Source organism: Oryzias latipes, chromosome 17 (assembly GCF_053564925.1).
Source record: "Oryzias latipes strain Hd-rR chromosome 17, Olatipes_Hd-rR_3.1".
Taxonomy (NCBI): domain Eukaryota; kingdom Metazoa; phylum Chordata; class Actinopteri; order Beloniformes; family Adrianichthyidae; genus Oryzias; species Oryzias latipes.
Genome location: NC_136253.1, coordinates 28,177,342 through 28,200,459, shown reverse-complemented (window position 1 = coordinate 28,200,459; position 23,118 = coordinate 28,177,342). Strand labels below are relative to the sequence as shown.

Here is a 23,118-nt window from a genome sequence, read left to right as displayed (position 1 = left end):
TTGAAAGACAACAGGGAAGGCTTTTAGATCAAAGGTTGATCAGAGTGGGACTTTAAAGTGTGGATGCCATGCTTTGAACAACTTTGTCAAATAAAAAAGCCCTTTAAACGCTGATTCTATTGATACCAATAGTTCGCGTCGAAAAAAATCCGAAGCATATGAATAATAGACATCTTTCGAAAGAATCAGAGATTTGGATCTGCCGCTAGAGCGCAGGCTGGAAGTGAACCCGATATGACCTGTGACGTCATGAAAGGCGTTGATTTTCGCAGTTCCGCTTCGGACAGCATGTAAACAAAACCGGTAGTCTTCGTTTCTCTCGTGTTTAAATCTGTTAATCATCAACATGCCAAGTCGTTGTGTGGCAGCTGGATGTAGCAATACATCTACTGAAAGTGTATCTGTGTATAAAATTCCCAAACAAGAAACGCTGCTGAAAAGGGGAAAGTTCAAGAAGGTGGACGGCGAAGGATTTTTCCCTCCAGATCTGCAGGAGAGAAGTCTGCGTTTTCGAAGGGACAAAAACCGGGACACAAACGAAGAATTTTGAACGGAGAGTTGGGAGGAGGATCTTGGCTTCTGAGTCGAGGAAAGGCGGGTGAGCTGGAAGCGAGCGAGCCGTTTTCTGGGTCGGAGAGGACGGCGCTGGAGTCGGGAGCGGAGGCTGCTAAGCCTAAGCTAGTGTGCATCACGATGGATCACATTGAGGCGAAGTAGTCGTGTTTTCTGTTGTCCTTGGATCCAACTGGAGTATTTCAACGCACTCAATGTTTTGCAAGAGAAGCAACAGGCCTGCAACGTTTTTTTTCTTTTGCTTTTGAGGTGCCGGTACCGTGAGTAAACTGAACTGTGTGTGTGTGAGCGCGCGCGCGCGCACGAGAAAAGGTTTCAAACGGGTTCAAACGGGTAAAACTGTTAATGTTCCACAGTTGTTAATGGTATACAGTGACTTTGTTAACTAAAGAGTAGTACCATCTGGGAAACTTTTATTTTGTGACATTTATTTTGTAAATTGGGTTGAAAACCAGTGTTTACCTTTGTTTAGATTAGGCCAAAAGGGGACATTTTGAGTATATTTTAGGGTAAGTGGAGTAATTTAATTTTATACATTTTTTAGACTTACTGGAGTCTAGCCGAATCTTTATGCTGGCTATCGTCATGATCGGCATGATCACTAGACCTACTACTTTCTGCTATATCCTCCTCACTTTCGCAAAAGGGTTCGAATCGATACGGTTGCAAAAGTGACTCATCATCATGATAATCTCCGCAACTTTCCTCTTCATCTTTCTGTTCATCTGATGATAAATCGCTAATAGAGACGGTAGCATCACTCTGTGCTTCGCTATCGGTGCTAGCCATGTTGTCTGCCTTGTCTTCCTTTCGTTACGTCACAAACAGGGCGGCGCGAATTCGGCGGAATGCGTGAAGCCGGCGGCCGTCCTCGTTGTTTACATTGCGTTTTTCGCTATTTATTCTTTTTCGAAAAATATTAAAAACAATCGCAACATGAAATAGAAACTATTTACTATATTTTGGCTTATTAAAATAGGCCATGTCACCCACACTTTAATGTCCTTGGCACACAAAGCAAAACGGACAAAAGGGTTGTCCGCTACCTCCGCAAGTTTAAGCATGCAACACTTTACCCTGTAGGTGATTTGTGTATCGGCAGACTTAACAGGGTGGTTATCAGTAAGATTTGAGGGTTATGTTGTGATGGTACAGTCAAAAATAAACAAGTCACATTGATTTTAGAGTATGCATAACAGTTTTTGCTTTTGCAAACTCAAATGTCTTGAATTGTTTAGGGAATTTGTAGTATTTGTTTAGTTTGTGCTCAATACGTATTAGATTTTTTTCCATTACTTTTCTTAACAATTTTCCAAAACATGCTCTAATTTAATGAGGAGCACACTAGGTAAAAATAATTTGACAGACTGCTGCTTTGCAAGAGAGCAGAGAGACCGCAGCATGGAGATGGTAACTTTGTGGGTACAAGTGCCCCCTTCATGCATGTCATGTCAATCAAGGCTTTTTGTGTTGATGTTTGGTCATATAATGTGTGGTCTATTAAAAGAGAAGTTGCTTTCAGGGGCTGCTTTTGCACCATGTGGTGTGGATGTCATTATCATAAGTGGTAAAAAGATTGTTTCACATCTGCCATTAGAGTGCACCTCGGGGTCCACCTGTGATCTGATCTTTTTTCTGTGAATAATTGCCTAAATCCCTCTTTGTCTGCTGTGTTGTTTTTAATCAACAGTTCACTTCCCATGCATAATTTGCTGGAAGGTAACAGCTGAAATTATGCAGATGACATTGGTGGAGCTGGTCGTCCTTCATGTGCTCGCTGTGAAATGTGTACATGCTGCTAAAAGAACGTGGCCAAAAAATGTTTTGCTCCCCCTCTGAGTGTGGCTTGGAAAACACTTCCTCTTGTGATGTTTTTATTGTGTCTTGGGTAGCATTTTACCAACTTCCTTGCAACTGTTACTGTTAGCTAAATAAATCGTAACCTTTTCTATCCAAATGTTGTTGTTTTTTTGCAAGAAACCCAACTTGTTGACACGTGACGAGGTTTCTTCTTTATAAATGGAGTGTGCAGTTCTTTACAACAACTTAGAGATAAAGGTGATGCCCTTTCTATTTAAGGGTTATGCCCACTGGACGGTAGTGAAGAGTTCAGGTGCAGGTTGGAGTTTTCGGCTGTACCACAGTCAATGATGGACATGTCACGCGATGGGTACTGTCCTCTCAGTTGTGTGAACGCTGTTCAAGGTGTGTGTTGGGTGCTCTGTTTGTGCACATACACACAAATATGCCCTTGGTGGCCTTTATGTGTGTGTTTATTTTTTTGTTTGTGTTTGTGTGTTTGCTTGTGTCATTGAAGCTGAGAGAGGTTGAAAGGCGGGGTCATAGTGAGCCAGTAACAAAGCTCATCCGTCAAATCCCCGTGACCCGAGTGACATTCTCTCAGCTCCGCTTCAGCGCTCACACTATGTGGACAGCCCTGCTGTTTCTGTCATTTGTCTGTTTTCTATTAGCATCCTTTTCCTGCACTTGCTGGCTTCAAGCCTGTGCACTTTTTTTCAAAGAAAACACAAATGTCCATATGAACCCATCCAAAGGAACAAATTTCTTTTGATGCATTTGTCCTCTCTTCATCCTCAATTTGACCGATATTCTTTTAATAGCTGGTCTCAAACTTCAGCATTCAAAAGCTAAGAAGCCTTTTTATCTTTAAAACCACGTAGAAAGGTTTATATTCCTGGCAGGTCATTGACTAATCCAGAGGTTTGGGTCATTTATCGAACAAGTATGACCTCCAATAGAAGTAACTGCACTCCAAGTCCTTGTTAAGCTATTAACCGTGCAATTGGAAATGGATTGACTCTGAACTCATGTAGTTTGTCTAACCCTGAGACAGTGTTTTCAGTATCTTGTTAAAAAAGCTGTATCACAATAACATGTTGTTTTTTGTTTCAACCAAGTAGAGTTAAACATTACTGGTTAATTAAATGTTCAAAACTAATTATTAAAATATTTACTACCTAAGATTTTATTTGCTAAGAATGCCAGAAACAATTTTCTTTTTTTGCTTTTTTTTGCTTTTCGGCAGCCACTTTGTGCTTTTAAAAAAAATATGTATTTGACCTAAATGGTGAGCCAAACTTCTTGTTAGGCTTATTTGGCCCAGGGGTTTGCAACTTTTAGGAAAGTCAAAATAAACATGATATTGTCCATCATAACTATGGTGGTCCTTCATCCTTTTACTATGAAATTTAAATGTGACAAAATTGGTGTAGATTCCAACGTTTGACTAAATCTATATGTGCTTTAAGTTTAGTCTAATAATAAACCGCTCTGACAAAAGATTTAACCTTTTATCATAATTTTGCTGTTGTGTTAAAAATCTAAATGCAAACAGTAGTTTATTAGCTAAAGCAAATTAACCAAGAACTTAAAAAAACAACATTTTTTTTCAAATCATTACTATTTTCTTCAAAGCTTGAGAGCCAAAATGGAGACCAGTATGTGGATCCGTAGCCTCAGATCGCAGACCCCTGACCCAAACACCTGAAATTAACTGTATTCTTAAAAAGTGTGTCAAGTTTTGTTGTTTAACAGAGCCAGCAGCAGTCTTCCTGTTGTCGTTGCTGTTTAAAAGAAACCATTTTAAAGAAAAGCACAATATGCCTTTAAACCCCAGTCTTAAAGGTGACATACATTCTGTCTATACTAAAAATAGTGAGGCCATACTCAAATGTCACTAATCAGCCACCTTACATCTACTAGACTTTAAAGGCAATTAGATTGGGGTTATTGTAAAATACTAGTCCACATTCCCCCTCATCTGAATGTAAAATGGTCTATGATACTTTTTTTTTTCCTTTAGATTATATTTTACTTTCAAATGTAAGTAAAATTGACATTAACAAGTAATCTATGATGTGATGCAGTTGACTTGTATAGCATAGCCCTTAGATGAATTAGGCATCATGAATATAATTGACTGGAAATAACACCCGGGTAAAATTTGAATGTGATAGAACAGTCAATGTATGAAGTTAAAGAAAACAGACATGTTCTGCGTCTGTCATCTGCATCAGACTAATCAGCCAGATAAAGGATGTAATTGTGATTTCCTGTACACCTTCTGCCACCCTTTTCGGATTCTGGAAAAGACGCATATTGATGTACCATCTGTCGCAGATTTGCATTTCAGCAATTGTGTAAATTGTGTTTACCTTATCCCACTCACTAAATGAAAGAAAGAGACACCTTGTTGAGCTTTACAGTGCTGTCAGCAATGAAATTGAAAAAGGTGATGAAGGAAAAAGAAATCTTCTTCTACTTTTGGGTACTCAACAACTACTAACACTACATGTTAAAGTGATGATATTAGCTACATCTTTGACTGTCAAATCAATGCTTAATAAGAAAAAAAGTACACCTAAAGGAGATTTTATTTTGTTAATATGTTTGTTAAACAAAGCCAAAACTTCTATATTTGAACATAGACCATAATCATATGTCAGTCATTGATGACGCCTGTTTTTGGACAAAAGTAACAATCTTCAGTATTGCGAACCTTATGCCACTCCAATTTTCTGAACCCAGAGAGTCCCAACATCAGTTATGTCTAATACAGCTGACAAAAGATAGCATCAGAAAGAGAGCAATCAAGGTCAAACTAATATCATATTTTCAAACCAGGAAAGTTTGAGCACAAAAAACACAACAAAAAAAGTTGAAAAATAATGAATAAACCCGAAAAACTTCAAAGAGAATATGTATGTACACGCAAGAAATAAAAGCATCTTTCTGCAGTTAAAGTTTGTTCTCCATAAGAAAAAACTTTAAACTTCTTCTATCTGAATGTTATATTTTAGGGAAACATAAAATCCAAGCTGCTAAAAATAGCAGCTTGGATCTCTACCAAACTGTTGTGTTGTTTTATGATTTTCCATTGGATGTCTATCTTTTCTAATATTTCATATCAATTACTTCCTTTAGGATTTTTTCGAAATGTATTTTTTCTCCTGTATGGATTTGACAAACCATTTATAATCTTATGGTTCAAGTCAAGGACCACTCCAAAGAAGAAAAAAACGTTTTTACTGTAAAACACAAATGTCTAATCAAAAAAAGGAAAACATGTTTTATTGTTGAATAAAGGGGGACAACATTTAATGAGAAGAAATCACAAAGTACATTTTTTACTTAATGCCAGGGTTTAGAGAAAAATATTTGAATCTAGACTGTAACCAAATTGTTTGCCTGAGGCAGAAAACCCAAACTAAATTAATTTTACCGTCACAATTTTCTCATTTCAGGAGTCAAAACTGCACTCTCACAATCATTTTGGGGAAATTGTGGCCTATTTAGGTTTTACGTGTTTGATAAGATCATAATTGCCCCCCACATCCAATGAGGAATCTACCCAGTCAAGGTCATTATTTAATAACTGCATGTAATAAAATACATAAGATAAGATAATTGCTGTGTTTAATTTTAATTTCTTTTTCAATATAATGTGCACAAAGGCCGACAATTTCTAGAAAAGCTTTACAGGATATCCTTTCTTCAGTCAACAAAAAGAAAGAAAGCAATACATGTAGTTTTAAAAGCAGAAAAATTACTAAAATACAAAAGCAAAAAAATCTACGTGTGTTCTTCTACAAACACACAAAAACAATTTAAAGCTAAAAGTATGAGTTACTTTGTAGTAAAATTGTATCCTCAATTAATGGCAAAACATCACGAAAGTAGATCAGAACACTGACTTTACAACATGAAAAGGCTGCTTCACAAAGCTTTAACTAGCTTTGTAAAGTATAAGTCTTTGTGTATTAAAGTCCTCATTGAATTTGTCCTTCCATCCATCTATTCTCTGCTCTCTCTTCATCCTGTTCAAGGTCTCATGGGGTTAGAGCCTATAGTAGCTGCCATTATGTGACAGGCAGAGTACACTCCAAACGGGTCACTCACTCATAATAGAGCTAACAAGGAGACCTGCACACTAACACCTGCAACCAATTTACAATGAACTGGCATCACCTTAACATCTTGTTACATCATCTACTAAACATATATAAAATAAATGTATTGATTTATTGTTTATAAAAATGCATGACTCATTTATGATTTGATATGATTATGTGTCCTTCTAATCTTTACAGAATGAAATCATATGAGTTTTTAATTTTAATTGAATCTAACAATACAAAAAAAGAAAAAAAAACATGTATAGAGTTATTATGGTGTCTGGAAAGCATTATGCAATCAGTCCAACACTTTCCTCTATCTTTGCATTACTTCATTGTATATTTGCTGGAAGACCTCTGTCACTCTTTCCTGCAGGCTTTCCCCCTGAGTGCCTGAGAAACTAACCAGTCAGTCAGCAACCCACTTCCCCCCTCACCCTTTGTCAACCCCTCATTCCCCGCATCTCCCCATGTCAGTCACCCCCGTTTGCCTCCTTCTCCATTCCTTCAGCCTCTTCCTCATTCTGTTTGAGCAGACATCCAAGGCAGACAGCTGCTCTGAGGATTTCATTAAAACGATGTTGATGGAGCACTCTGCCCGACCAAAGTAAATGCACTAAAGTCTATTTTAGTTGGCATTGTGCAGGAATGGATTTTGGAATTTGAGCAAGAAAATTAACTTGAGAAATATAAAAAGTGAAAGCAGACATACATTCAGTATTTGTTCTTCAAAAGGAAGTTTATCTGGAAACATATTTGAAGTATAAAAAGGTGACCTTACTCAAAAATATCAAATAATTTCTGCAGCATGACCAGTTGCAGAATTTCAGTGACAACTTTTCCGAGAACTTTGACTAGTATATTCATTCATTCGTTTTCTTCAGTTTTTTCCCCTTCGGGGTCACGGGGCCTGAGCCTATCCCGGCCACTTGTGGGCGAAGGCAGGGGACAAATGTCTTCTAATATCTATCTACGCTGGTAGGTCAGTAACAGCCTGCGAGGAGTTATCTGCAGATTGGTGATTTCATAGCTCAAAAAAAGACATGACAGTTGCGCTAGCTGCAGTATCTATACACATGTGACATACAGTACATTACCTGACCACCAACTGTTTATCCTTTTTTTTATCTCTGACCTGGCTGTCACAGGAACATGCTCGTCTCACCATGATAACTCCTAAACTGACAGCCCCAGCACATTTCCTTTACTGTCACACTTCAGAAAAAAGCCTGTCACAGTTGGTCACAACCTGTCAGGGGCAGTCACAGCCAGGTGGAGCCAGTCACGTCCCACAATCTCAATTTGCCAACAGAGATGATACAGCACTCTTAAACATTTGCTCACTGTTTTCTGAATTGGAATTCTGCACAAGCAGCTGGCTGTGCCATCAACTAATATATATGACAGAAGAAAGTTTTTAAAAGAAATTAAATATCTTTTTTTTTGGCTCATTCATTTTCTGTTTTCACGCCCTTAGGACCACTTACTTTTTATTCAAAGCGCCAAACCCTACCAACCAGAAAATAGACCCAACTGCTATCGCTGCAAAATCAAGCAGTGCGTGTCACCCACTTTTCCTATTATCCAGGGAGTTTTGTGAGGTATATCATTAGAGCTTTATCCTCTCAAGGCCCAGAAGTTCTACAGCACCAGTGGTCATGGAGTCTGGCTCCTCTATACAAATTCTAGGTTAACTGTTAGTGATAGGAGATTTTAAACATTTTCTGCTTTTAGGAGCAATAGCTCACCTCCGGGCAAACAGAAAACAGCTTGCCATAAATCCTGTGCATTCAGTCTCTCCCTTATGTTTGAAGACTTAACAAAGCACCTCTTCTTTTCATTTCGGTTAAGCCTTTTTTCATTCCCTTCATCTTTTTGCTGCTACTACTCAAGTATTGATACCATTTCCACTGGAAAAAAAGGGTTGTTTTTTAAGCCAAATTTTGACTAATCCATCACTGGCTCAGAAGAGTAATTGCTTAAAGTGTACAGTGTTGTTTCTGACTTACCTGGCTTAGAAAACGCCTTCTGTAGTCCCCCTCCCCTAAAGCCGACATGGTTACTTGTAAAGCCCATGTGTTTGCTCAGCCTATTTCAGCCATCTTCAGCTCATATTCTGATGATATCTCCCGGAAAGAGAGCAGATGTAGAGCGGGGAAGGCAGTAAGCAAATTATGGCAAAGAAAAGATGTAATAAGCAGAGTTGCGCTTGGAGCAGTTGTTTATATTTTTTGCTACTCTGCATATATTTGCAGATTTTTCATCTCATGTGTGTTCCCTTAAACAAGTGTTTAACAAGACACACCGTCAGGAAAGAAGTAGAAGGGAGGTGGCCATATAATTTTGAAAAGCATTTAGGCTGTGTTATTGCTGTTTAATAACAGTGAAATCCATTGATTTGGGTTGGATAAAATTATTTAAATTTAATTTATATTGTTTGTTTCAAGGGGGAAAAAAAAATACAAAAAAAAACCCTGTAAAATAACAAGGTTCTTAAAGTACCACTCCAATCACCTTTCGATCTATTTTTAAAGGTGTTCCTGTGGTATTTAAAAAAAAAAAAAAAAAAAAATGTTGTTTTCTAGAACATAGTTTTTGCAGTGCTTTATTAGAAATTTGTCACTGAGTTGTGGCCGGGACATATGGAACAAAGTAAGCACCACAACTACAAGCTTTTACAAACGGCATGTTTTTGTCTGATTCGTCTTGATTTACAATTTGAATAAAGAAATACTCAGAAATGTAATTTTAGTCTTAATTTTCTTTGTATATGTCCTCCATCAAGAGAAAAATGCCACAAAAAAAAATGATTAGAGTGGGTCTTAAAACAAAGACAAGAAAAATAAACAGGGAGCAAATGACTGAAACATGTCCTGTGTAAGCGCCACTGGGTTTGTGGTTGTCAGCCGGTGTGCTCCCACTGTGCTGCCTTCACTGGTCATTGATGTCACAGATTGTTCACATATGAACACTGGACCAGGCAAAAAACTGGACATTAGTCAGCTTTGATTCAGTTATTGATCATTTCTTCTTGTTTCTTTCTTTTCTACCATCATCTCCCACCACTGCATATTTTGCAGTGGTGGATCCTAAAATCTTTTTAGTATGGGGCTTTTTCAGAAATGTATTTTGTATTTTCAAAAGGAGAAAAGGGGGAATAAAGGCTGTCAAAGAGGAATTTGCAGCATGGAAAAGTTCCAAACTCCTGTTTTCTGTATCTCATTCTCTTCACTCGAGGTGGTCTGTTCTGTTGGGTTTGTTTCCAGCAGCAGCTTATCTGCAAATACTCAGGTTTAGTTAATTGGCATTATTAAGCTGGTGGCGAGCTCAGCTCAGATGTGATGTGGTGGGGAGGGGAGGCACAGTCGGAGGTTTACTCTTTGTGTGTGCGGCTGTGCACACAGCTGCATCTGTCCGTGTCTGCGGTGGACTCGTTCCCAGCTGGGTCTGTATGTGTGTTCGTGGAATTTAAACAAGCGGCTGTCAATGTCAATCAACAGTATGCATGTCATGCCTGAGGCCCAGAAAGCCTAATTACAGGCAGAAACACTAAATGTTGGAGCAGAAGCCCGGGCCTATCTTCTCGTATTCAAACAAGGATATGGGAGAGGAGGCACGACTAAATGTAGTTTCAGTCGATGACGCACACAGAATCCTAAACGTTTTAGCTGCTGGTGGGTTGATTGGGAAGTGTGTGATGTCAGGGAAAAAACTGCTAGTTTGTGAGGTCAAACAGCTGGAAAAAGCCTTATATTGTTCAAGGTCCTGGCTTATTTTCATTCATCAGAAATTAAATGCTGTTATGCGCCCCTAATGTTTCAATCATGTCATTTTTATTCCTTTTCTTCTCCAGGGTGGGAAAATTCCTGTCAGGTGGACAGCACCAGAGGCAATCGCTTACAGGAAGTTCACCTCAGCCAGTGATGTGTGGAGCTACGGCATTGTCATGTGGGAGGTGATGTCATTTGGAGAGCGACCGTACTGGGACATGTCCAACCAGGATGTGAGTGTTTTCAGAAGAATAGCAGGCTGTTAATGGATTGTTGGTCTTCTCATGTGAAGTATAACATTTTAAGAAAAGAATATTGAAGCCTGACATTACACAGTTATTTTTTTTTTAACATGAAGTATTGCAGAAGTCAAATACTTCACTCAGAACACAGAACACTAAAGTTTTTATGTTTACCTGAAGTAAAATGAATTTACAAACGTTTAATTCTAGTTTAAATATAAAAAGTATAAAACAAAGCTAAAATGCTAAATAATATTTAAAGGAACAGTGATAGAAAGATGAGAGGGGACTTGAGCTTCAAAATGAGAAATGAACTGGGGGTCCATGTGGGTCCATGTGCTGTTTTCTTTAGAATGAAGCAATGTTCATTTTTCAGAACAAATCGCAAGAACAATAATGGACAGAAATCACATTTATCCCACCACAATGCTACTAAAATGACTATAAATACTCTGTGGAACAGCATTTTCTAAAGAAAATACTTGCGAGTGTTGAACGCTGCAGTGGAGCGTTTTCTTTATAGCCTGCTGTCGCACAAAACCGTAATCGTCAAATGTCTTTAAATATATGAATCACAAGTTCTCTACTGCTTGTGAGACGAGTAAGCATTCAGTATTGACATGTTTTTATTTTTGCAAAACTTCCATAAGAATGGAACATTTTTGTGAGATTTTCAGCCACAAAAGACGCGCCAGTTTGAGGTGAGATCGCCTCAGTCGGAATCAAGGGGACTTTGTCAATGTTGACTCAAAAACCGGGGTGACAAGCAGCCCCCCTCCCCCTGCTACCCTGTAGCTCCGCCTCTGGGGTATAGTTATGTAGCGCTTTACTGCGTTCTTAGAAGGCACAAAGGACTTTACAGTTACATTCCCATTCACCCAAGAACACACATTCACACACTTTGCCGTCAAACTATATATGGGTTTAAGCATCTTGCCCAGGGACACTTTGACACATGGGCTGGCAAGGCGGGAACCGAACCTTCGATCTTCTGATCAAAGGTTGACCGCTCTACCTCTGTCAGTCTGCCTCGGGCAGCTGTGGGTACATCAGTATCTTACCATCACTAGTATGAATAAGGAGTGAACGAATAATGGACATAGATCCAAAGCGCTTTGATCGTCTGGAAAAGCGCAGAAAAATGCAATCCATTATTATTATTTCTGCACAACTTGATGGACAGAGACAAGGACACCAACTGAAACACAAGGCAGGATTTGCTTAAAAAAGCAACACAAATAATGGTAAAAACATATTTAACATAAAATAATATCTGAGGTTGAGCAGTTCAGAAAAGGTTTGCTAATAATTTTATTAAAATGTTATAAATAAAATGAACATACATTTACATAAAAAAACGGGTTTAGTTTTAAAATAAATTGTAAGTTAAGACGATTGCTCATTTGCATGTCAAAGTCATCAGACAGCATTTACCAAACCCAAAAATTGATGTTAATTTGTTTGAAAGAACGCTGGAATCAGTCAAAATTTATGTCTGGCTCATCTGAAAAGGATCATCACTAAATATGTCCTTGACTCTGACTTTGAAAGTAGACTTGACAGGCTTGCACTGTATCCCTCTCTTCCTGGCCAGCTCTCAAGTGCAATGAATGATTGGTGAGAGCTCTGCTTTGTTCCCCGTGTCCGCTTGGATAAGGTCCACACACATAAGCACCAACACGCACACTCGATTGATGTAGTCCCAAACTACAGAGTTATTCTCCCTTAGCTTCTCTTAGGGAGACAGCTAGCCAACCATCAGGCCTCTATAGACTTCACTCCAGCAGGATTGTCCAACCTAGCAGATGTTGCCTCAGTGGGCCAGCAGCAAATACTGCCTAGTGGTGCTGGCACCACTCAGCATGTCCACCTGCTCAGTCCATGCATCCACGCAAATGTTCCTTTTTCTCTTGCAGCTTTTTACGCACACAAACAATAACTACTGTTTGCTCTTCCCCTCAAACCCATCTTCTTCAATACAGAAAAGCTCTGCCATACACCACCCTCTGTTTTCCTTCTCTTATTCACACACCCCATTTGTCAAGATTCTGCTGAGCTTCACTTCTCTGTGGGCTAGAGATGGCAAGCTACAAAGTAGCATGTAACTTTTAATGATAGTATCTTTTACCCGAGGTTTGACTGGTGATTCTTATCTTGCAACTTAGCATTTCTGAGAAAAGATGACATCTACAGATGGTGGCAATAAATCAATATTAAAGGGCATTATGGCAATCTAAAAAGACTCCAGCATCTGCTTGATTATGCAAGGATACAGTTAAAGCAGCTTAATTGTGTTTGAACATGCTGGGAATCATTGAATAACTAATTTCTAACTAATAGTTTAAATGCCAAACATTATGGATGTATATTGAATGTTTCACAAAGCACTCTGTCCACTCTGATTTCCCTGAAAGTCTTTGTCAAAATAGTTCACCGCTAGTAAAAGCTAAAAGACGCCCATGTAAAATATGAATTCAATTCAATTCAATTCAATTTTATTTGTATAGCCCAAATTCACAACAACAGTCGTCTCGATGGGCTTCGTATCGGTGATTGAAAAGTAAAAAATAAAATCAAAAGGATCATGAATACATAGAATTCAATAGGAAAATACTAAATTGAACTAACAAACTGACTAAACTAAATTGGCATCCCTGCCCTTAGACCCCCCCTTTGCGGTAAAGAAAAACTCCTAAAAAAAACGGATTCTGGAGAAAAAGGAAGAAACCTCAGGAGTGCCAACACGAAGGAGGGATCCTCCCCCAGGACGGACAGGCGATTACCAGAACTCATAGAAAAGCCTGACATTTAACAGTTATTCCTTTTTTTTTTTTACAAGAAGTACTGCAGAAGTCAAATACCTAACTCAGAATACTGAATATAAAACTATTTTGTTTACCTGAAGTAAAAGGAACGTACAAATGTTTAATTCTAGTTTAAATATGAAAAGTATAAAACAAAGCTCAAATGCAAAATAATATTTAAAGGAACAGTGATAGGAAGATGAGACGGGACTCGTACGGAGCCCGTGTCCTGACATTCAAAAATTTAAAATAATAATCTAATTAACTGTCATGGTACATAATAAAATTATAAACATGAAGATTGATGATGTCATATTATTGCTGTGCTTCAGTTCATTCTTGTTTACCACTTGAGATTATAAAATATTGTGCTATTTTATTAATATGCATTTTCTTATTAACTCCTAAGGTGATCAATGCAATTGAACAGGATTACCGCTTGCCTCCGCCCATGGACTGCCCCAGTGCCTTGCACCAGTTGATGCTGGATTGCTGGCAGAAAGACCGCAATGTACGACCTCGCTTTTCAGACATTGTCAGTACCTTGGACAAGATGATCCGTAACCCTACCAGCCTCAAAGCCGTAGCCAACATTCCTGCAGTGTGAGTACAGCGCTCACATGTTCACAGTTCTCCAGAAGCATCTAAATATGGTTTATGTGTTTTTATTCAAATTCTCATTACTTTTTCCCGCAGGGTTTTTTTTTTTTTTTTTTTACAGACTAACCTGACAAGTTTATGTTTTTATCTTCTCATAAAATAAATATGAATTCATTACAGTTGATTGCATCAAACCTGAACTCTTCTTTTTCACTGTAGATTTTTTTTTCTTTCAAAACTAAACACCGATGTTTTAGTTTTTACCTCATACCACTTTAATGATGGGCCAAATATTCTCCATGCAGTAAAAAAAAAGGCTAAAAACCATGAAAACAAACTACTCATAATACTGAAATACTTTTCATACATATTTTCGTGTGCACTATGAACCATGAGCTTTGATCAGTACCCTCTACATACCATCGGTTTTTCAATTTTTTAAGGGATTACTCTTTTTCAAAAAGAATTCCCCTTTAAATTCAATCAGATGGGATTTTTTTTTTTTTAACATCCTCACTTCTACCTCTCAACGCTTTCTAGTTTCCTCATAGATTATCCTTAGAGTCCAGGCTTTGGCTGAGCTGCTAAGGGTCATCCAGAAACCTGAAACCATTTGTTTTTGCTGTTTGTTTTGAGTTGTTGACACGTTCCCCAAGGTGAACTTTTAGCTCCTTTTGAGATGAGTTTGTGCAATGGAGCATGTTTGTCTTCAAGGTCCTTAGTTTACTGTTTCTGAAATTGTGACCGTTTTCCACAACTGTGGCGAGCCTGCAGGGGTACGTTGGGCAGGTATTGAATGTAATGTTTTCCTTTCCTTTTTTTTTTTTTCTTAAACATTTAAGCTTTACAGATAAATCCCAGACGCACTCACTTTTTCCTCATCTTTCACTCCAACCCCACTGATACGTTCGCCTTAAAACCCTGCTTGTTAAATATTACATCAAGGCACTTTTCTGTGTCTCATCTCATCCCTTCCCTGCCTCCTCTTTTAGGCCTTCTCAGCCACTGTTGGACAGATCCATACCTGACTTCAACACCTTCAGTTCGGTAGAAGACTGGCTCACAGCCATCAAGATGGGCCAGTACAGAGACAACTTCCTGAACTCAGGATTCACCTCTCTGCAGCTCGTGGCTCAAATGACCTCAGAGTGAGTTTGCCTACAAGTCTGTATGAAATATTCCCAACCTATATTGCGCTTGATGGGCACACTTGTGTAAATTGACTGCATGTCAAGTGCATGTATTTTTAGCTTAAGTGCACCCTGTGACTCAAGTCATTCTGTGATTGCGCTGAAGTTGGAGCCTGCGTGGGTATTAAAAGTATCCCTTACTCTGTTAAGAGCTGTTAAATGTGTGCTACTTTAGCTTTATGACTCTTACCTGATATTGAAGCCTTTTGTGTTAGAAGGAATGGGTTCATGGGATTTTAGTATGTATCAAGGCAGTTTTTACTTTAAAAAAGATATACTGTCTTCTTTTTAACTCTTTATTGCTTGGTGTGCTTATGGTTTTTCAATCTCTAAGGTATCCTTTCAGGAATTTGTAGCATTATGCATTATAAATTCTTCTTAGATTAAGGAGCTTAGAAATGAGTGCTTAGGACCATTACAATTGCAACCATGAAATTACACTTTATTCAAAGTTATGACTTCAGTTAAAATCTCTCCTAACCCTTTAACGCTGAAGCTTTTGCTCTAACTTTGATGTTATTTGAATTACCGTTACTCCTTGACCGTTTACGCAATTAATGTAACTCCGACAGATAATGAGGCTGAGAAAAGCCGTTGATATGCAATACTTTGAAAATCCAGTGTTTTTACACAATCAGTGTAAACCAGCTGACTCTGACACGGAGAAAAGCAGCTTTACATTACCCGAAACGTTAGCCGATATGTGTTGCTGATCTGCAAAACTTTAAGGTATTCCACATTGACTACATATATGCAAAACATTTAGTCACACTTTACGTTCGTAAATTTGTTGCATATTGTTTGGATGAATCCGTTGGAATTGGACTAATTGCATGAACAGTCAAAGAGTTACTGTACTTTAAAGAGCATGCGTTAGTTTCTGATGACAGCTTCTGTAATAAAGGGTTAAAATGATATATTTTTTTCCCTAAAATGTTGAACTTTTTCAGACGATCATTCCGCCGTTTTTCAGTGTAGTGGAAATATTTTTGGTTTCAGGATACATTCTTGTTTTTTGACCTCTTTTTGCATCTTTCATTTGAAGGGATCTGCTGAGAATAGGAGTGACCTTAGCAGGCCACCAGAAGAAGATCCTGAATAATATCCAGTCCATGAGGGTGCAGATGAGCCAGCCACCTAATACTGTGGCATGACTACAGGGGGCGCTGTGCCATGGAACGGGCAGCATTCGAAGGACCAACAAAGGCAGCCCTCGAATGACCCCCAGTCCAACGGAACGCGCCAGAGTCGAGACTATTGTCTTAATCTAACCCACTAACACGGCGACAGGAGACCAGGGTCAACACTTCCACATTTTTAACAGCTTTCACACGTCATGCAGCCCTCAACAGGCATTCAGGGTCCAGACCTGATATTGTTTTTCTCCACACACAAGGAAGACAAACGTCATTGTTGTGGTTGTGAACTTCATGCCATCATAAACAAAAATAACTTCAACAATCCAACATCGATCAATGACCTACTAACATTTTCTGGTTGTGTAGTAAAATGAGTGAACCGTACTTCCATATTCTCTGGACAAGAAAATGTTACAGATGTAAAATGTGAACCATTTAAAAACATGTGGCCTGTAATTTTTATCCATATCATAGAAAGTCTGTGCAATGAAGGTATCTTTACTAGATGAGGAATATGTTCCCCAAAATAAGCAACTACCAGTAGAACATTTTGTGAAGTATACAGGGATGTACAGCGAAGCACCATTTTCAAATTTCACATCTATTGCTTGATTAAAGATTTTTTAAATACATGTAACATAAATGAACTAATGAGAAATCAGAGCTTAGTTATATTTTGTCTTTTCCAACTGTTTCTTTGGTTTTGCCACTATAGCAAGATACCATCCACGTGTATTTTAACTTTAACACTACCTGTGGAGGTTTGGTTTGGAGCTGAAGGACATTTTAACCAGCTCCAGTCAGATTCAGAAACTATAAATATGTTTATCTCTTGCTCAGTATGATTATATATTTCATAATAAACCTTCATATTGAAGGTGTTATATATGAACATGTATGTACAGATCACACTGCTTGCATTTTTGGCAAAGATGTTTTGGCTGGACTGCGATAGAAACATGCGATGTGTAGTTTCCTATGACACCCTGCTTTATTTGGACACCGGAACAATGGACGTTTTGTTGTTTGCCTCCATGGTCCAGTGGCACCAGTCACCTCTTTTGACTAGTGAAACTGTAATCACAGATGTTATTGTAGATCAGAAAACAATTTACTGTAGGAGTTATCATAATTAAGATCACCTCCATCTAATGGAGATCTTTTTAAATATGGGTGAACACATGCTGTCTCTGGCAGGGAGCACTTACATGTACAGTTATGTTTTATGTTCCATTTGCTCTTGCTGTTTGTTTGGAGGCTGATCTGCACCGACCAGAGGAGAACGAAGCTCCGTGTCTTGGCTGGCGCAGATGGTAAGAGTCTGCTGATCACACACATGAAGTCACATCAAATTACTCCATAGCTGACTGATTAATTTCCAGACAAATGCTATCGGTGTTTAACAATGGGGTTGAAGATATTCTGACCAAGACAAGGTTTTTTTTTCTTTCTGCAAGTTTAAAAAGCATGAAAGAGCAGTTAATCGAGGTCTTGGCTCTCAGGTTGAATGAGCGTCAATTCTCTGCGATGAGAAACTCAACATCTGGGCCGAGGTTTGCCAACAGGCTCACAATGTCATTTCTCTGTACACGCAGACTTTAACAGCCCTCGTGGGCACACTACTCACAATGCAATACTTCCTTTCACAGACTGCTGTACTTAAGCTGCAGAGCTTATCTGTGCACCGACTATTTGATGTTGCCATATGGATAGGCGAGTAAAAGCCAAATGCCATGCTGCCAAAGAGACTTTCACACATATATGAAATTGGCTGCATTACCCCCAAAGGATGTCATACTGTACATGAGACTTGGTTTAAATTTTCCCTTTTTTTCTTTTTTTTTTCTTGGAACATATTCCAGTTATTTATCTTTTGGCATTATACAGGGCTGATTCGTCACTCTTAGTCTGGGAATGACGCTCTTTAATTGTGCCTTGATTGGAATTTTTTTCTCCCACTAGCTTCCGACTCTTTGAAAAATTGTTCTAGTCTGAAAATTGACATGTGCGGAAATAATGTTTATAAAAAGTCATATAGCCATGCCAGGAAATACTTAAGCTCACACTCTAGATTAATTGTAGTTCAATAAATTCTTTAAAGTAGCTAGGGCCTTTAAATAAATAAATAGATAAAAAATATCCCCTTTGGCGGAATATGAGTGACGACGGTTCTACCTTGCCTCTAAAATTAGACATTGATGGCAGGTCCATTAGTAGATTATTAACTATACTTACACCTCTCATCATCCTCCTCCCCTCCTTTCTCTTTCTGCCCTGCCCGTCCTATTCCCACTCGCTGGCAGATCTCCAGCTCATTTATCTGGGGTGTAACCAAGCTGTCCTGAGCTCCGCCTGGAGATGGGCTAGGCCAGACCCGGCCGGAGAAATACTTGGCTCCATGCTCCAGTGGGCTCAGGCAGGGAACAAACACCTGCTTAGACCCCTGTCTGACAGACATCTGATCTTCCACAGGGAGGGAGACCGATGGGAGCCTATATACACACACACACACACACACATGCATACATGCCCACATTCTAGAATCTTCCATTATTTTACTCTCATACAGTTTCCATGATGCATAATCAAGAGAGAGAGCTATGTGATAGGGGGATCTTACGGTCTACATTAAATTGTTTTTTATTATGTAAATGTTAGTTTCTTTAGTTACTTTTGGCAATGAAAAATATTGTAAGCAACACATGTTTTGCTTTCCACAGTCAACTAACTAATTAATCGTCCCATAAAGTAGACATGGATACCTTTTACTGAATTGGTTTAATTACTTAAAATGTATTAGTCTTCCATTCAGCTCCACGCATTTGCTTTTCACTTCAGCCACTCCTGAATGAGATGGTAAATGCGTTGGTTATGTAACAGTGTAATTTGCCTTTCTCTGTTTGTCTTTCTAAATATCTTACTATAATGACACTCCAGTGTGATGAAAAGAGAGGCAGTTCGGGGCTCCTCTCCGAAAGCCGCTTCATAGGGAAGCCATTCATCACACACCGATACAAAACACAAGAGCAGAGCTTGTTAAATGTTTCATGGTGCTGTAACTGTCTGAAGAGTGAGCAATGACCCTTTTAGTAGCTGAAATCATGCCTGCCATTTATGGATCAGAGCTAGTAGAAGTGATCTTCACCTAGAAATTACCTGACATGACTGCCTGCAAAAATAAACTCACTAAACTATTCCAATGTATCCTCTTTTTCTCTGTTTCAGACCGAAAATTTGAAGATTTGCTCACTTTAGATCGGCATACAGCCAGCACTTGCATCCAAATATCTAAGAGCACGAATAAGACACACCAAGACAAACTGCTGTGGACACCCAATGAAGAGAAAACTGGATAAAGTGGGACCTTTTGAAGATATTTGTCGCAATCTTTCTCTCCTGTGGTACACAAATATTGGGGGAGCTGATTGTGAGTGTGCACCTGTCTTATGTGTCTAGTTGTTTGTTTGAGAGGCGGTGGATGTGTGTGTTTTGTGCATATCAAATGTGTACAGACAGTGTGTGCACAGGGTACTTTGTTGGAGAGTGTGAATGTTTTCTTCTTCATCAGTTTCTGTATTGCTGCCACTTGTAAATTGTGAAAAAGTATGTGTCAAAAGTTTGTAAGATGTAACTTTCTGAGAAATATTGTACTAAAATGCACTCAATAAAAGCCTTTGAAAAACCACATTACAGTTTTTTTTGACTCCAGGGACAATAATTCAGTTTTTAGTAATGGTGATTTGAGAAAGAGATGAGGATGGGTTACTTTCCAGTAAGACTGCTGTCAACACTGTGCTGGAGTGTGACATTCACGGAAATGAACATATTTTTGTCACCACAAGGCCACTGGCAGCACATGTTAGAAGTCATCAGCCACCAATAAATGAGCCAACACTTGGTTTACTAAGAAATGACTCTCCCTGAAAAGTGACAATATTTTGACATGCTGGAGGAAATGATATTTCCATCTAAAATCTCATCTGTGCATCAAACACACATCCAAATAGACCGGCATGTGCTGGAGTTCTAGTTAAACTTGCAAGCAAAACTTCCCCCATTGGAAAGAATGTTGGGCTATAATGATATGGTCAATGGGGCGGGACGGAAATGCAGGGATGAGACCAACTTTTAGCTTTACTGCATAGCAGTCTATTTACTCAAATTGATTAATGGGATCTAAGCTTACATTGGCTGAGAGTATTGAATCAGAGAAAGCCAATCAGGAAGCCAAGATTTATTTAAGAATAACAAAAAAAGCAGTGCATCTCAGCACACACCAAAGCCGCTCAGCACAACCTGAAAATCCAAACTGCAGGTACCACCAACAGAAATACTCTTTCTATAGAGAAAATTTTTAACGCGGTCTCCCTGCCCTTTCTGTTATCTCTTCATTTTGATCCCTTTTTTTCTGTGGAGGGAAGCTAGGCATCACAATAGCCTGTTGAATGGATTGCAAATGCTACATGTAGGAATGGTGTTTTATGGTGGTTTTCAGGTCTAATAACCAGAAAATCCCTCAGGGAAAATAACGTTTTGTTTAATCAGTATAGTGAGAAGAGATGGGAGCTATGTTGTCCATTATGTCTATTTGGCATTTCTCTTTTCAAGATTCAGCTTTTCTTTTTAGAAATAATTAGCTTTTTGAATCATTGGCTTGAATGCTGCTACAGCAGATGACTGAACTGCAATCTACACTTTCACAAAAACACGTCCTAGATGACAGCACGCATTGTTAACAAATACTCCAACTCCTCCCACTTATATTTTTGATGCAGTACTTTGTCTAATTGTCCAAAAGCAAAGGTAGCAGAAACAACACTTATTTTAACCACCATCTCTTTGTAGCATCTGATTTGTCTGTCTTTTTTTATTTTTTAATCTTCCTGGACACATTCCACATTTAACTAAATAAACTGTTTTTTAATTTGCTGAGGTCCTGCACTTTTCATATGGGCTCCTTTTGAATTTGAATATTTGTTACTAACACCAAGATCTGAATGACCTGTGTTCCTGAGGGGCAAAACAACCTTGAAAAAACAAACTAGTTCACCAAGGGTGAACATGGGTCAGTCACTGTAACAGAAAATAAGTGCTGTTTTAGTGTTGTTCACAATTTTTCTCCTCTTCAATTGCATCTTTCTGCAGTCCGTCTTTAAAAAGAATATCTGACCCAAATTTTCAAACTACAAAGAAGCCTTTATTTGAGACTGAGTTAAGCTAGAAATTGGAAATGTAAACAAATGTAGGCTGTAAAAACAAAACATCACTGTGATGGTCTATATCACTGTTGTGTGTTTACCCCTGCAGCATATGAAAAACCTGAAAACTGTCATGGCTGACTTTTTAATCACCTCGTCTCCAATCAATCCAGTTTCTCACCTGCTTGTTCCTCTTCTTGATGCCACACTCTTTTCACATTGCACGTTTTGAAGAACAAGGGTTTGTCTTAAAATAGACAATTGTGCATAATCTGCCAAGAGGTTAAGTAAAAACACTTGGTGTTATAGTCATTAAGTCTTGACTTAATTGGTTTTCTGCTTCTAATTCATAGACAAGCACATCAGTTTCTGGCTGACGAGTAAAAATACTAAAATCAAAACCAAACATAGCATTTTTGTTGTCCTGAAGTTGAAGTTGATAATTTAACTGGAGTATTTTTTACTTAAATTTAATGTATTTATTTTTCATAGATAAAAAAAGATAACAAAAAAAGAAACAGTCTATAGCATTTCTTGAACCATCTTGTGGTGCTTTTATTTGTTGTTTCCTATTGCTGAAGCTTAACTTTACAAAACACTTATATTTAACAAAAACGTGGTAAATGTTTTGGCGAAAAAATGACTAATTTTAGAAAAGAAAAGAAAATTATTTATGTATAACAACAAAAACAGAGAAGCAACATTCCTTTAAGAAACAATGGATTTTTGGATGGAACAATGGATGGAATTTTAAACCTAATCAATGCAATGTTAGTGCTGCAATGTGAGGTTTTACTGTTGTATTTCTACCACTCCAAGACAGTCCTGTCAAATGATTCTTCAAATTGCCATCTCCTCAACTGAATTTGAAAAGCACATGTTATAACAAAATGTACAAGCTTGAGCAGCTTTGAATATATGTGCCAAATAGAGTAGTAAAAAGATCTAAAAATTAAAAAAGGAAAGATACCAATTAGGTGTTAAATAAATTTCACACTTTCATTTTCTTCTTCAGTAATTAACCTGAGTGGCTCTTATAAACACCAAGGTAAAATCTAGAGGACAAGTGTTGAAAAATGTCATTCTATTTATATGAGCACTTAGTTTATGCTCTTGCGGGTGGTTTAAATGAAACTTGCTGTGTTTCAATAAATAGTTAAACAAAAGTAATGACCATTGATATTGTGGCATTCTTTATAGTACCATCTAATTAGACTTGAATGCATTTGTTGTCACTTTAATCACAGTAATTAGCAGGACAAAGAAAGATATTGCTTTTCTTTTAAGGTGGACATTACATGAGATGAGAAAGCTGATAAGTGTGTGCAAGTGAGAACAGGACTTAACAGACAATTAGATGCTGAGAAAAAGCCAAAAAGACAAAGGCCGGGTGAGCAGAGAGCATTTTCTTGAACACTCACTCTCTTCTCTGCTCTGCTGGGTGTTCATCACTGATTAGAAAGTCAGGTTACTTTCTTTCACATTAAAGTCACGTGAAGTTTGAAAAGTGACTTCTCAGCAGCAAAATCTTTTCCTTAATCAATATTCCTTGAGCAATCACCTGCAAGAACCGGATTGCTGCACAGCAGGAAACTCCTGCAGAGAAAGGGGAGAGAGTTAAAGAAGTCCATCCAGTTGTGGAGTGGAGACTGTGAGAGGAGAAAACTCAAAGTGCATACTGAGTGAA

At 38.3% G+C, this 23,118-nt stretch overlaps 1 protein-coding gene across 2 annotated transcripts in view; it reads left to right on the top strand.

Annotated features, from left to right (window-relative positions):
* ephb1 (EPH receptor B1) overlaps positions 1-19,918 on the top strand; it is a 159,592-nt gene extending 139,674 nt beyond the window's left edge. For both annotated transcript variants that reach the window (XM_011486792.4, XM_004079228.5), the window contains exons 13-17: positions 10,342-10,491; positions 13,714-13,907; positions 14,897-15,052; positions 16,140-17,546; positions 19,459-19,918. In XM_011486792.4, the coding sequence (XP_011485094.2) occupies positions 10,342-10,491; positions 13,714-13,907; positions 14,897-15,052; positions 16,140-16,248 (609 nt within the window). In that variant the 3' untranslated portion in view covers positions 16,249-17,546; positions 19,459-19,918. The remainder of the gene's footprint in view (positions 1-10,341; positions 10,492-13,713; positions 13,908-14,896; positions 15,053-16,139; positions 17,547-19,458) is intronic.
* Positions 19,919-23,118: the final 3,200 nt, after the last annotated feature.